General features: G+C 48.6%; 1 protein-coding gene and 1 long non-coding RNA gene across 3 annotated transcripts in view; one reads left to right on the top strand and one right to left on the bottom strand.

The window, feature by feature from the left end:
* Window positions 1-3852: 3852 nt before the first annotated feature.
* On the bottom strand, window positions 3853-7981 carry LOC121078996. 2 transcript variants are annotated; one of them, XR_005824822.1, is made up of 4 exons: window positions 7903-7981; window positions 6833-6920; window positions 5112-5310; window positions 3853-4012 (listed from the first exon to the last, which is right to left on the bottom strand). It is a non-coding gene; the product is annotated as an uncharacterized LOC121078996 (long non-coding RNA). The 2 variants fall into 2 exon arrangements; XR_005824821.1 differs by lacking the exon at window positions 7903-7981 and having other exon boundaries at window positions 6833-7200.
* A 621-nt stretch (window positions 7982-8602) lies between these two features.
* CCND2 (cyclin D2) overlaps window positions 8603-14998 on the top strand; it is a 41704-nt gene continuing 35308 nt past the window's right edge. Inside the window, exons 1-4 of the mRNA XM_040575775.1 lie at window positions 8603-8861; window positions 9934-10154; window positions 11658-11873; window positions 14558-14717. Of these exons, the coding sequence (XP_040431709.1) occupies window positions 8741-8861; window positions 9934-10154; window positions 11658-11873; window positions 14558-14717 (718 nt within the window). The 5' untranslated portion in view covers window positions 8603-8740. The remainder of the gene's footprint in view (window positions 8862-9933; window positions 10155-11657; window positions 11874-14557; window positions 14718-14998) is intronic.

Here is a 14998-nt window from a genome sequence, read left to right as displayed (position 1 = left end):
TATAGAACATCCTCTCTCAACCCTGTAGGGAAAAGCTTGGAGGTTCACAGATAAAACAGATTGAGTTATGTCTTCCTTCGCTTTAAGTGAAGTACAAGTACAAGGATTTTTATTGTCTGCAATGTTAGCAACATTGCATCGTCCAAAAGACCTTGTTCATTTATCAGCTTTCTTTAAAATCTTTTGTTCACAAGCCCGCTCGTGTGTGAACACAGAAAAAAATCAGCTCTATCTAGTATCAGCCTGCAGCTGTTCAGTGACAGAAGGACTCAAAAGCTACGGATATGAACATGGGAAAATCCACCCAAAGCAGAAGGAAGACACAGTAAGCAACAGCTGCATGACAAGAATATGCTGTTTCTGGAGTGTGAGAAAAAAAAAAAAAAAAAAGAAAAAAAAAAAGCTACAGTTACAATAAGCATAAGAAAGTTGTCAGCAAACATTATAATTGTGATTCAGTTTAGAAGGGAAGCAAAATTATTTCTCCTTCTAGCTTTCTCTAGGTTTCTGATGCTCTTCTGGACATATGCTCTGATTCCCAGCAGGGTTTGGAAAGTCTGAGCCAGGAGCTGGGTCCTTTGAACCATCTTCTAAGAGCTGGAGTCAGCAGATTTCAATCTGTCCCTGACTTTCACAGGAAAAAGTACAAAATGGACAAGAAATCCCACAGTCCCCCAAACCTGGTAAATCCTTTCAAAACCTGCTCCGTTTTTACTCTGAATATTTATACTACTGTGTTTGGGTCTCAGCACGTTGGACGTGCTTTTCATGCTTTCTTAAACCAAACCGAGTCACTGCTTTAAACAGTAAACGTCTACGAATATTCTCAGAGTAAGTGCCTTACCTCAGATACTTCATCCTGAGACCCCACAGCTAGAACTAGAGAATAACACGTTGGCCTTCCTAGCTCTCCAGGAGTTTCAGCTTATATTTCTGCATGCACTCCACATTTGTGGGGCCCTGCTGCTTTATAATTTACCACCTCAGAGATGCAAAAGAGAATATATAGAGCTAAAAAAAAAAAAAAAAGAAAAGCAATAGAAAATCCCATTCGTACTTCCCTGTCTCTGGTTCTTCACCATCCTTTGCCTCACTTGAGTTCTTCTCCAGGTCCTCTCAGAAAAGGCCTTCTCTCACACTTGCACAAGGTGTCTCTACATGAAATTGAAGTCTTTCTCTTGCAGCTCCTATTCTCAGGCTCTATCTCATTAAAAGAACACACTTTTTGCAGAAGTATGTTTCTCTCTTCATTTTTTTTTTTTTTCCCCTCGTTTTCAATCTTTCTTTGCAAAAGGATTCTTAGCCCTGCTCCTAAGGGGATGCTTTTCCCTCAGTCCCTGCCTTTCAGAGAAGCTGGGTAGCACTGACTTTGTCCAGAGCAGAGCAATTCCTTTGTTCTCCGAAGGTAACGAGCCCATTCAGGTGCTAACAGTCTCTAATGATCCATCCATTCATTCATGAACAGAAGAACTGGCACCACTCCCTTTTTCCCTTGTGTAATGTTTCTGAGATAAGGGCAAAACAAAAGACAGCCTCGAACACAGGGGTGGAGAGCGTATATAAAATGAGGCTGGGGTTCTGTACTGTTAATAGGTGCTTTAAAAATGCTACGAAGCCCACGCATGCTGATGAGGGAGATGTTTCTTTTCAGGTACTGCTCTAACATCGGACAGGCAGCACTACTGTGTCGTGAAGACCCTGTAGGAGGTTGCTTTACATCCTAGTGCCTCAGCTTCCCATTAGTAAAATAGAAATAATGGTTTCCTACCCCACAGGTCGTTGTGAAGCATCTGTTCTGAGAACGACGATTTCTACCAATGAGTTCTATAAATAAAAATTAGAACCCCACCCCAAAACAAAACAAAACCAACAAAACACCACACAGCTCATATGTTCATGTCTGGCCGTCACAATAGCCACTCAGGCAAAAGGTCCCCGAGCCCAGTGCCAGTGGACAGAAACTGGGGAACAATAGTAAGAGGAGGAGGAGACAGCAACATTGCCCCAGGAACTAACTCCCTGTTCAAGCTGGCTACTGCCATGTCACCATGAAGTGAAAGACCAGGAGAGAGTTTCCACACACAGAGAAGTGAGACTGTAGCACAGCAGGGTTTTGCTGGGGGGTATATGTTTGCAAATTCAGGGATGAGGAAAGAGCATATAGCGCACAACCAGGAATGGAGTCAAGGGAGAAGACTGTGGAGGAGATCTGGAGGTTGCACTCTGCTCTCCTTCCTTGAAACATGTGCTAGTGATTTTCTTAGTTAATAAGGCAGTTTAGTTACATTTACCAATTAAACCCACATTCTCTGCCCTACATCCTGACCTATGTATTATGGAGCTATGTCAATGGACAGCGAGCACCTATCATTGTTTCTTGCTGTTTTTTGAATACTCGGGAAAATTTAAGGACAGAAGTTTCAGCCAGGCAAACACTGACTGGACAACAGGGAAAAGGGTTTTCTTCCCTGAGAGTGGTGCAGCATTGGCACGGGTTGCCTGAAGAGGCTGTGGGATCTCCATCTGTGGAGATTTTCAAAACTTGGCTGCACAAGGCCCAGAGCAACCTGATGTAGTTTGGAAGGTGGCCCTGCTGAGAGCAGTGGATTGAACTAGATGACTTCCATAGGTCCCTTCCAACTACAGACACATTAGTCTGTGTCTAATGTTCGTTTCTCTCAGAGTTGTACATATTTATGCTCAGTTAGAGAGCTGAAGTACAGGTGAAGAGCATCAGATCATACATACAGAGTTGTGTCTGACCCTGAACATGAACTTCCAGAATCAGGGAAAACAACTCAATTGCTGCAGAGAAGAGAGGAGATTCCTTCTGATGGCTGTTGGGAAGAGGTGACCCACAAATAACCAGTCATCATTGCCTGGCTACTGCCAATGTGTTTTGTCCTTGTGGAGCATTGGAGGTGATTTGGGAGCCCTCCAGGAGCAGCAGCAGTGGATTTCACGGAGACCTGTGAGAATTTCTTTCCACTTCACCAGGAGGGCAGCGACCAGTTCAGATGTTTTCTTGTCTCAGTCCCTGCCCAAGAGACCTTCCTACCCATATCAGCCATAGTTTTGCTCAGACTGAACAGGAACATCTTCAGACTTTGGCTGTATCTGACAAAGCAGGCATGACTTTGACCATGTCTAGCAAGGCACCCTGGTCAGACAAAAACTACCTGCATGAAAATGGCAGGGGTTTACACCTGAAAAGGTTGTGAGTAGAGCTTAAAAGATGTTCATTGTCCCATTGGACAAAGACAAGTGGCTACTCCCTGAAGTCTTCTGTCACTGTTACTTGTGCAAAGCCTGGCAAAGCTTCAATAATGGCAACAGCTCCTCAAGAGCAGGGGTACCAAGTGATGTTAAGGAGCTCACAGGCGAGAAGGGTTTCATACCACCTAGAGATTCTCACTTCTTAAGAAAACCGTCTTCAGTAGCCATGCGGCACCTGGCAAGTGACTGAAGACTCCAGCTGTAATTGCCTCTGTGAAAAAGGGCACAGCCTTTTAAAACACTTTCATATCATGGCTAATGTTAAAGTGTGCACTTTTTCTTTTGTAGCACGCTGGTGCCAAGGCACTCCATTACAGGAATAGTCATAACATATTGCATTCCCAAAAGAGGAGGTGAGGAAGAAGAAGCAAGTAATAGCATTGCATTCTGGCAGTCATTAATATTATATGCAACATAATAGTTTAGGCTAGCATATTTTATAACCAATTAATTTTCTTAGGTGTGGAAGTAATTGACAAAGATCAGAGTGGTCAAATATCTGAACTATTTATCTGTGAGAATAGGTTTTAATTCAGAAGTTTTGCAATAGGAAATGAATAAGTAAAATTGTTTACATCAGTAAATAGTATTTATTTAAACTGTTTTATTTTGGTTTACTTTATTTTTTTTCTTTCTTTTAAATGTGCCTGTCAGGCAAGTAAACTCTTCATTACATTCACACTTGACCATGTTCAGAAGATCAAAGTCACCAGTTCTAGTGAGTGTCTTCTTGTCCCTGGAACGATGCAAAGGGAATATCCAAAATACTGTATCAATGATTATTTAAACCAGAATAGTTGTGAAACTAGTACTTCCTTACAGATAGTTTATGATGTTTTTACAGAGGATATAAGCCATGACCCAAGGGAAAAAAAAAAAAAAAAAAAAAAAAAAACACAACCTAGCTTTTCTTCCATTTAAAAAATCCAATTCTTTTGACAACTCAGATGTTCTCTATCCACCTGAACAAAACGAGAAGCCCAATAACATGACCCCATAACAAGTTGTCCCTTAACACAGTCATTCATGTGGCTTCTAAAACAAAATTTCATACTGATGTAGCTCACTATACAATATCTTACTATTTGCCAGAAAATACATACCTAGTTCATTTCAAAAAACTATTCAACATGTAACAGGATAATTCTCTTACTGGAGATTAACAAAACCATTATATTTGCCTTTAAAATATAGCTGCTTGTGGGAATAACTTTCATGATTATTTACCAGCTCACAGCAACATGAGGACAACCAAGGCATGAAGTATCCTTCCCAACTCCCCGTAAAAGCCACAGTTTTCTCTGAAGGTTTTCCTTCCTCTCGTTCCCTGTTTGTGATAACCTGGGCATACTATACATACATGTACATTAAATATAAAATCTTTGCTTCAGTGTAGACAGAAAGAAAACAAAAGGGAATTTAAACCCCACATTTGTCTTGATAAGAGTAAAACCATGTATATTGGATCAAGACTTTGAGACCACTGAGAGAAGTCAGATCATTACTTTTGAAGGAAGGAGTGTGACAGCAAGATGCTTCAAAGTCAAAGATCAGCTGAAGGTTTGGGGACTGAGTCTTTTATTAATCTCTCATTATAGTCTGGGAAGAAAATAAGGTTGAGCATTTAATGTTGAAACCATCTTTGAACTAAGGACAACCCAGAGGGCAGGGAAATCACACAACGGAATGCAAGAAGTTAATAACAGCAAAGTAAATTTCAAGTAGAATAGTGCAAAAGAATTCAAAAGCAGAGCAAAGGAAAAAAAAAAGATTCTGTTGCCATGAATCCCCTTTGTACTACTGCTAATGATAAAAGAAATATCAACGGTCCATACCTGTAACTCATCAGAATGGTTCTTGCTCTTTCACATTTCTCCTTCAAAAACCAACTTTTCCACTTCACAAAAAAAAAAAATGACAGAGTTTATGTAAGGTTCTGCATACCAGGGGCCCAATCCGTTAAAAATATCAAGAGCTCTCCGTTTCAATTGATTTCCTGGTGTGTGGGAGGCACCTGTTATGTGTTCCTGCTCCCTGTAAAAGAATGGCAGCCTTATCACTGGGTTCACCAAGGAAAGGATCAAGTCTGCAGCACTCACTGGAAAGTACATGGCACCAGGAGAGTTAAGTAATGCAAAAATTTCCCCGTGTCCTGTATAGTGAGAAAAATCATAATCCTAGACCTCCAGCTACAGCAGAAACTTCTTATCAGTTTCAGTTCCCTTGCTCCAGGAAAAACTGCAAGATTTTGCCCTAATTCTGCATGTACCTGTGCTACTAGAGATTATAGGTTCTACACAGATTCACAGATCCAGAACGTTTAAGGACAGAACACATCACAGGGATTGCATATCAGATTTGTGTGTGTGTGTGAGAATGGTCACAGAACATCATCACATAGTAACTCCTCCTTCCACTCTGACTGTGATTTGTTGTAATATATACTTTTCAGGCTTTAACCTCATTTTAAAATGCAGCCCTAAATGAAATAGAGATGGATTAATTAAACCTACAAAATTCTTTTTGTTGTTAGCCTAAATGTATCCGTCACCTCTACTTTCCTAATTTCCTCTGCTTTTCTTTCAATTTCTCTAACTATGTTAATGTCAGACCAAGGAGTGTCTTTGGGCTACCTGTGGTGAATTTACAAAGTCTTTAAGCCTGAAACATGATTTCCAGGTACACAATCATTCTTGTAGCTCTTTTTTTTTTTTTTTTGAGTCCCTTCCAAACTCACCTAATAAAGAGATTTATAAGTGGAGTTGAGCACTCCTCCCACTGTACACTGCACACAGTTTATAACTATTCCTCTCAAGAAGTTAAAACTAAGGAATGAGAAAGGATAATGAAGAAACTTTGCATAACAGAGAAAGGAGTGAATAATCAAAAATACATTAAGCAATCACCCAGAACTCATTAGTTAATGCTGTAACTGTTGTGCCTGCATAAAATGACCCTCTAAAGGCAAGTGCAGTTTTATTACAGGATATATTTCACCTGCTCAGTGATTATGTTGTTTCAGGGGGCAGTTAATGATAAAGCTCTGACTACACAGATATTTAGAGTTGAAAATTTGCCCTTATAATTAGAAATCTGCTTGAAAATACATGGGAAACATGCAGCAGTTCCTTTGGTATCCAAATCCCTTTCTAACCTTCGATCAGAAACCAGAGGAAAGAAAAGAATGATTTTTATCACTTTGTTCCTATTGTGCTCCACAGTATAAACTTTATCTTTAAAAAGATAAAAATCAGATATGGGAGAAAAAAAAAAAAGGAGGGGGGGGGGGGAGAGAAATCACCAAGACTGGCTGTTTCCAGTGACTGCAGCTGGACTAATTTTCTTTTGCATCTAATACATATTTTATTATTTATGGTGTTTATTTGCTTTTGGGGCTTTCCTCAGCTTGGACAGTGGAAATACATTCATCTGTTTCTTTTTTGGCTTCCAGTCGGTTTCACTTTCAGATTCTCGTGTTTCACACTCCAGTCTTCAGGTTTCAAGCACTGCAAGGGAACACTTACTTCATTTAAGCAAACAGAAAACCTGCGCTCACCTGGCGTGCACACACCATTGCTATTGGTCTGCGCTTCAGATGCAAAGCTTGATCCGACGCTGTCCCTGGAAGCATCTTCAAGATGGTTCTTTGGGATTTTCCAAAGAAAAAGAAATGAGCTAAGTAACAGTGATGAGGAAATGAGGATCTACCAAAAAAAAAAAAAAAGGAGAAAAGAAGGAGAAGGAGGAGGAGGAGGAGGAGAAGAAGAGTCACCGCGTTTTGCATCGCTCTGGGACTGACACTAATAAAATGCCATTACACATCAGCGATATCATGATAGCTGCATGTTGGATTAGCAATCAGGAGCCGTGGCATCGACCCCATCACCTGAGGAACCCGGGTCACTCCGGATTTGCACGGCGCGGGAAAAGGGAAAAAAAAAAAAAAAAAAGAAAAGAAAAAAAACACCGGCAGCGCTGGATTTAATAATTTACGCTTTTAAATGGCAGAAGCAGCGCGTCACAAGGAGGGGAGCGAGGGCGAAAAGTATATATATATATATATATTTTTTTTTTCCGGAGGGAGAGTGATATTTAACATATGGCACTCGGTAATCTCTCCACGGAGGCTGTTAAAACATCTGCTGCCTCCAGTCGCATGCGGCAGTGCCCGTGGGCACGGGGACAAGGCGAAGGGGCAGCGCGGGGGGGACCGGGCGCGTTTTCCTTTTGGGAACGGTGACCCACCATAAAAGCGGTCGCACCGGGGAAAGGTGTGGGTTGTTTCTTTATTTTTTTTTTTGTTATTACGTCGCTGCAGATCAGCGGCACCTCCGCGAGTGCAAAGCTGGCGTACTTCCATGGACTGATTTAGGGGGAGGTTATTCTTTTTAAAGGAACCCCCAAGCAAAGCGGCGGGGATGCGGCAGCCCTCGGGCGGGCGGATCCCATCGCGGGGTGCGGGGGCCTCACGTCCCCCGCCGGCGCCGTGCCCCAGACATCACCCAACTTCCCAAAGTCGGGGCTGGGCAATTAGGACTCCCGTGTCGCCCCCCCCCCTCCGCCCCGAAACCCCATAAATCACAATCGCCGCATTGTCGGGCTACAAAGCCGGACGGGAGCGCTTACGAATTTAAGTTTGGAGAAGGAAAAACGTGCGCTGCCACAACACGCTCCCTGTTCGCAGGAGTAGCCAGGAAGGGGAAATGAATGGTGGAAGTTAAAGAGCCTTTCATTGCGGGGCACGCCGCGCTGCTGAGGGTCCCTGACCGACGTACGGCGGGGGGTACCCCCCAGGCAGCCCCCCCCGCCTTCCCAAAACGCGCCCCCGTCCCCAACGAGCCCTCGCCCTGAAGGGGCGGAGGGGGCGAGGGGCCACACGCAGCGCTTCAAGGACGGGATGGGACAGGACGAGGGGCGTGCGACCCTTCTTGTAGGGCAACGCCGGTACCAGCGCCTTGGAAAGCCGGCTCCAGGCGGTGTCACCCGCCCAGGGGTCGCGGGGCAGGGAGTCCCGCCAGCTTTTTGGTAGCCAAAAAGCCACGTTTTCCCCGACGGGCGGGGAGATGCACCCGGCGGGGAGGGGGGGGGAGGCAGAGACGGTCCCATCCCTCCCGTTGCTCTGCAGAGGGGCGACGGCCGGGCTGGGAGGGGGCAGCGCTGCCCCTCCTCGCCCGAGGAGGCCAGGTGAGGGGGCTGCTCTTCGCCCTCGTACCCCCAGGGCCGCTCTGGATGCCGGGCAGCAGGCGTCCTTAAAATATAATCTGCCCGGTAACAATCAGCGCGCAGCAGCGAGAGCCCCAGAGCTATTGGCTATGCAAATAGAGGGAGGGGAAGCGGCGCCCCAAACTCCGCACTCACACTTTTAAGGCGGTATTTCCCCCCCCCATCCCCTCCCCTCCCCTCCCCTCCCCTCCAGTCCACCCCCGGGGGGGCGGCCGGCGGCCCCCGGCAGCGTGCTACCCGCATGCACGTCGGGGCCGCCCCCGAGCAGCTCTTTCCCCCTCGGGAGCCCCCAGCCCGGCGGGGGCTGCCGCAGAGACCTCACAAAGTTGACGCGTTTTTCCAGCCGGCTGCTTTGCCCGGAGGTAGGCGAGGGAGCAGAGCGCGCAGCCCCGGGCTGGGGCAGGGGGCTCCCGCCGGGGGCAGCGGGGCTGCAGCCGCGGGCGCCGACGGCGGGGCCCGGGCAGCGCCTTGCCGGGGGGGGGGAGCCCCCGGTGCGGGGCTCCGGCTGCCCCCAGCTGGCCCCCGGACCCCCCCGCGCCGTTTCCTAGAAAGTTGCGGCCGTGCGCTGCTGAAGCACTTCGCCTGCTCGCGAGGCGTGCAGACCGGAGGAAGTGGCGGTGGGATTGTTGCTAGATTGCACCCTGAAAGCATTGCCGAGCGCTCACCCCTCCAGCACCCTCGGCATATCTTACTTTATTTTATTTGCTTTTTTTTTTTCTTTTTTAAAAATATTTTTGCTTTTTTTTTCTCTCTTTTTTTTTTTTTTTTTCGGGTTTGCTCTTAGGCTGGAGCTAGCAGGGAGCTCTGCACGCCCCCCCGCTCAGATTAAAGGGGGGTAACGGAGGAGGGGGGGGAGCGGGTCAAGGGCTCGAGGGGGGGGGGGGGACACTGGACGTGCATGTGGCGCTCCGCCAAGCAGGGGCATTTCGTCCTTAGCCCTCGCAACCCCGGTGGGTGCAGAGGGGGAGCCCGTAAGTCCCTTGCGGCCAGAAAAGGGGGGGAAATAGACGAAAGGCAGGCTCCCGCGGGAGGAAAAGTGCGGAGCGGATTTCGTTCGGTCGCTGTAAGGGAGAAAAAAGAGAAGCTGTCATTTGTGTGTGTGTGTCCCTATACGAGGGCCTCCTGGTTCCTTGTTAGCTTATAGAGAGGAAAAAAAAAAAAACCGCGTTTGATGTTACGTCTGACCAGCTGCTGTTCTCCATAATAACAAGAGAGAGAACTGCCTGCCCTGGCGAGTTGCGTCACTTTGCTTCAACTTTAGGCTAGAAATCAAGAGAGAGGGAGAGACGAGTTTCAAGGAAGGCAGGATCGAGCTGGAAAGCCCTGCCGTCTTCTTCCCACCCACCTACCCCTCCTCCTTTACCCCTCTCCTTTCCCCACCCCCCCCCCCCCCCAAAAAAAAAAAAAAAAAAAAAAAAAAAACTTTTCCATCAGAGAAAGAGGGAGATCTCTTTGGAAACATGGAGCTGCTGTGCTGCGAGGTGGATCCCATGAGGAGAGCTCTGCCTGACCCAAACTTGCTCTACGACGACCGCGTTTTGCACAACTTACTAACCATCGAGGAGAGGTATCTGCCCCAGTGCTCCTACTTCAAGTGCGTCCAGAAGGACATCCAGCCCTTCATGAGGAGGATGGTGGCCACTTGGATGCTGGAGGTTCGTGTTTGCTGGCCACCCCGGCCCCTCCGAGCCCCCTGCCCGCGGGGTCCGGGGCACAGCGCCCCTGCCTCCCCTCCCCTCTCCTCCTGCAGCCCCTCGCCCCCCCGGTCACCGTGTTTTTTTTTTTTTTTTTTTTTTTTTTTGGGGGGGGGTTCTTTTTCTTTTTTCTTTTTTTCCTTCTTTTTTCTTTTTTCCTCGGTGCGGTGGGGGAAGGGGCACGGGGAGCATCTCGCAGCCCGCCCTGGCAGTCGCCCTCCCGGGGGGCTGCCGCTTCTGCAAAGTGGGGTGCAGCGAGGGGAGGAAGTGGGGGGGAGCTGGGCAAGTCATTTGCAAGTAAAAAGAAAAGAAAAGCCGCCTCCGGCTGCAGGGCGGCTGGAGTGCCTGAGATTGAGGCTTTTCTGGGAAAGGGAGCTGCGCCCGGGGCAGGGCGAGGGGTGGGGGGTGACCGGTGCCCCCCACGTTTTGCCCAGCAAGGATTTCATGCCCACGTATGCAGTGGTTAGGACGTGCCTTTTTTCGCCATGTTGAGCTGCGTGCAACTGCTCGGAGGCGCTGAGCCCGTCTTCACCCTCCTTTCCAAGAAGGGGCTCGGGGGGGGGGGCCCGCCGCTGCACCCCCGCCCCCCCAGATGCAGGCGGGGGCTGCAGGGAAGCCCGAGCAGGCAGCAGACACCCCCTGCACCCCGATCCTTAGCGTGGGGCGGCAGCGGGCCCGCAGCCCCGCAGGCTTGACTGCCTTGCCCTAGCCCCTACCATCATCATTTGCCCCCTTCGGATCTCCTTTGGGGGGGACTTTTTCCAGACAATCCCCCCCGGGTTGGAAAGAGCAGACCCTCCGCTTGATTTTCATGTGCGATTTGTGCGCTTTCTCCGCACCTCCGATTTTTGGTAAATTTTTGAAATAATTTTCTCGCTCGCTCCTGCTTTAAGGATTCAGGCTGCTCGGGCTCTCCCCACCCTACCTCGCCCTCACTGTGTCTCCCGTCCTTCCCCCCCGCACCAGATCGGGGGCGCAGGGCTGGGGGATGCCCCCCGGGGGAATTTTTGCAATTGTCGGAAACGATAGGGGACCGCCCCGGGATGTCACCGGCACCAAAACCGGGACCCCCAGGGGCGTTTTGATATTTTTATCGATTTTTTGAAAATATGACGAAATCAAAAAAAAAAAAAGAAGAATTGGGTCGCAAAAAAAAAAAAAAAGTCGGAGGCTGCTCATTGCTGCTGGATGGGGCTTTTCGGCTCTCCCACACAGTGTCTTGAATTCATTTCTTACTGAATGAACTAAAGGAATGTGAAAGCCGATTGACAGCCTTCCCAGCCTCTCCAGAGATCTCCCCCTCCCCCAAAATTTAGCTCCCCGGGAAACAAAAATAGCAGGAGCTGCAGCGCAGAGGCAGTAGTGTGTTTTGTGGGGTCACTCATTTATTCATTTTTTTCCTTCTTGTCTCTTTCTCTGCCCCCGACCCTCCCATCCTCCCCTCCCCACGCTCCTTGCTTGCAGGTCTGTGAAGAGCAGAAGTGTGAAGAAGAAGTTTTTCCTCTGGCAATGAATTACTTGGACAGATTCTTAGCTGTGGTGCCCACTCGAAAGTGCCATCTGCAACTGCTGGGGGCAGTGTGCATGTTCCTGGCCTCCAAGCTGAAAGAGACAATCCCCCTCACAGCAGAGAAGCTGTGCATATATACGGACAATTCCATCAAACCCCAAGAGCTGCTGGTAAGCAGCCCCCTTCCACCTTCAGCACACCCATCCTCTGCGTCAGCTCTCGCGCTGACAGCTGTCCCCTTCCCTCTCCCTCTCTTCCACAGCCGGCCACCACTTTTGCCACCCCCGCCCCCCCCACGCTCCCCCCTTTTTAAAATCATGCTTTTCACTTTTTCTTTTTTTTTTTAATTCCACGCGCTCTCCTGAATTGTCAAAAGTGCTTAGAGACACCCGTGTGATGGAGAGGGACCGCCCCAAACCTGCGAGTGCACCGTGCCCCGGGCTGGGGGCTGCTGGCGGTGGCGGCGGGGGTCCCGGCCTCCCTTCCCGCAGCTTCTGCCCCCACCTCCGGCACCCCCCGTGCAATTCCCTGGGGCTGCCCGGCTGCTGCTCCCGCTGCTCCCGCATTTCCCAGGGGGAGCCCCGGCCCCACGCGTGTGCTTGCCCCGCGGCGGGGGCGCTGCTGCGGGCGACCCGGCGCGGCTCGGCCCGGCGCGGCGCTGCGGCTCCACCTGGTGGCAGACACGCGGAGCCGGGCATGACTTCACCCCTTGAACCGCTGCCAGGCGGCCCCAGGGAGGGAGCGGGGAGGGAGAGAAAGGGGGGGCGCAGCCGGGTTTGGGGCCCCGTGGCCATCCTCGCCCGGTCCTGCAGTGGCGGGGCGCTGCGCTTAGCGGCAAGGCTTGCTTAGCTGCAAGTGGCGGGGTGCCGGTGTGCAAGGTTGGGGTGCCAGGTGCTGTGCGGCTGATGAACGGTGGGTTCGGGCAATGTGCTTGTGGTCCTGGGAGGTGGCGGGTTGGTTCGTGCAGGGCTGGTGGCCAGGAGGTTCTCGGCAAGGCAGGTGATGGGATGGGAGTTCGACCCACGAGTGAAAGGGTCTCGGCGTTGGGGAGTTCAAACCAGACACTGGGAAAGCAGACACAAAAAGAATCACGATTATTCAGGGGAATACTTAATATTTGCAGTGGCATAGAGCGGGAGTTTGGAGTAGATGATCTCGGAGGTCTTCTCCAAGTGTAAAGACTCTTTTCAGCCTGTCAGTGGGATGCACGCTCAGCCCGGTAGCTTTGTTCTCACAGACCCTGGTGGATGTGCATAGCGAGCCGAATCCCACGAGAATTTCTCCTATGAATCACTGGGTGAAGCCAGTGGGAATTCCCCCTGGGGAGGGGCCAGGAGCTTGTGCTTCTGCAGAATAAAGAGCTCTGTGCTGCAAACCCTGCCGTGGCTGTCACAGGCATTAGGTGTCCCACTGGTGGCACTGGCTGTTACAAGGAAGCGCTGTGGACCCTTTGCAAGAAGAGGGAGAACAGTGTGCCTCCCTCTTTATGTCATGTCCATTTAAGTTTGCGTTCCCTCTACCCAGTCTTCCAGATTGCACCATTATGCGCTTTTCTGGATCAGAATCTGTTGTGTTGGGAAGATTGGACCTTCATTAACGTAATTGCCATTTTGTTAAAACATCTTAAATTTTTTTTGGGGGGGGGGGAAGAAAAGAAACATCTGGTTTTTGGGCCCTGTAGGAGTAGGTACGTGAATGTGAGATTTCCAAGCTATGGAGGGCTCTGTCATAATCCAGTCGGAATGTCTGTAGGAAAGTAACTTGCTGTTAGAGCAGACATCTATTCAGAGAAACGACTGCAGAAATGGCGTTGTGGGGTCCATGTTTATGGTTTCTCAGCAACGCTGGTTGACGTTTCCTCGGCTGCAAAATTAAAGGACGTTTTTTTCAACTTGCCAGCTCTACAAACTTAGCTGGGGCTTCCCGCCACGCTGGGCTCCATCAGGCTAACGCATCATCAGGACTCAAGAATCAGTGCATGGAATTTAGTTAATAGCTAATGGTTGATGCATGAGACAGAAATGAGTCCAAGGCCTGAGTTTTGTCTGCTCTGCGGGGCGCTGTAAGGTATTCAAAACTCATTTTAAACGTTTAAGTATGCAAACCTAGCCCCACGGTCAGATCTGTTGATGATGTACCGTTCATGTTTGTCATCACATTGCAGGGAATGGCCAGTAGTTACATAGGCGCCCGAGTTTTCCTTTGATTTCACTGGGAGTTTTGGGCGTGCAAAGAATGTGGGACTGGATCCTACATGATTTATTGGCATATAATTTACACAGGCTACTTCTTGGCTGTGTTATGTGCATTTCCTTTCTGCAAAGCCTGTCTTAGAGTAGTTTAAGCACCATCAGATTTATCTGCAGGAGCTTTTGAATGCGGTTTTGGAGAGAGTGCCATCAAATGAACTTCCCCTGTTTTGAAAAAGAATGTATATCTAGGTTATTTTTGTGCGTGGTTATCTCAAGGGCTTTAAATGGCTATAAAGTAAGGACTATAGCCATTTAAAAGAAGTTACTAGGAAAGGACCACAATGACCTTGGCAATATCTGATTGCAGGCTAAACTTTCTGGGTGGGCATTGAGCACTGGATACAAAAAAAGTAAAATCTTGGCAGGAGCTGCCAGGTCTCATTATTTTCAGCAGTGCTTGACATTTCCAGTGGTTTAAAAAAAAAAAAAAAAAGAATAAAAAGAAAAAAAGCCAACAACTTCAAAGCAGTAGGGGCATACTGAAAAAAATTGTTTGATCAAAACCAATTTAGCAGTGATATAATTACAATCAGATAAATAAGTGTTTTCTTCAGACTTGCTTATGGCTTTTCTTCTTTTCTTCCCCCCACAACCTCTTGCAGGAATGGGAGCTGGTGGTGCTGGGGAAGTTGAAGTGGAACCTTGCAGCAGTCACCCCGCATGACTTCATTGAACACATTCTACGGAAGCTGCCTCTACCTAAAGACAAGTTGCTTTTGATCCGGAAGCATGCACAAACGTTCATTGCCCTTTGTGCCACAGGTAGGCCAAGGTGCCCTGGGTATGTCTGCTTGAGATGTGATGGGAAGATTAGTCACTGGTGGCACGAAAGCTTTTCATCCCCTCCGTCCTTAGTACAGTGTGGGAAGAGCTGTTCAAGCCAGTGGGACTTTTGCGAAAGGTGTTGTGCATCAGGTCCTCATACTGTGTATCAACAGTATTCTTGTAAAGCACTTGCAGTCCTGTTCCTACGAACACGCATGGTGTTTTTGCTGTAAAGCCAATAAGGCTGAACACAGTTGATTTTCTACTTTGCCTCATTC

The sequence above is a fragment of the Cygnus olor genome, chromosome 1 (genome assembly GCF_009769625.2).
Source record: "Cygnus olor isolate bCygOlo1 chromosome 1, bCygOlo1.pri.v2, whole genome shotgun sequence".
Lineage (NCBI taxonomy): Eukaryota > Metazoa > Chordata > Aves > Anseriformes > Anatidae > Cygnus > Cygnus olor.
This window is presented reverse-complemented; position numbering and strand designations above follow the sequence as displayed.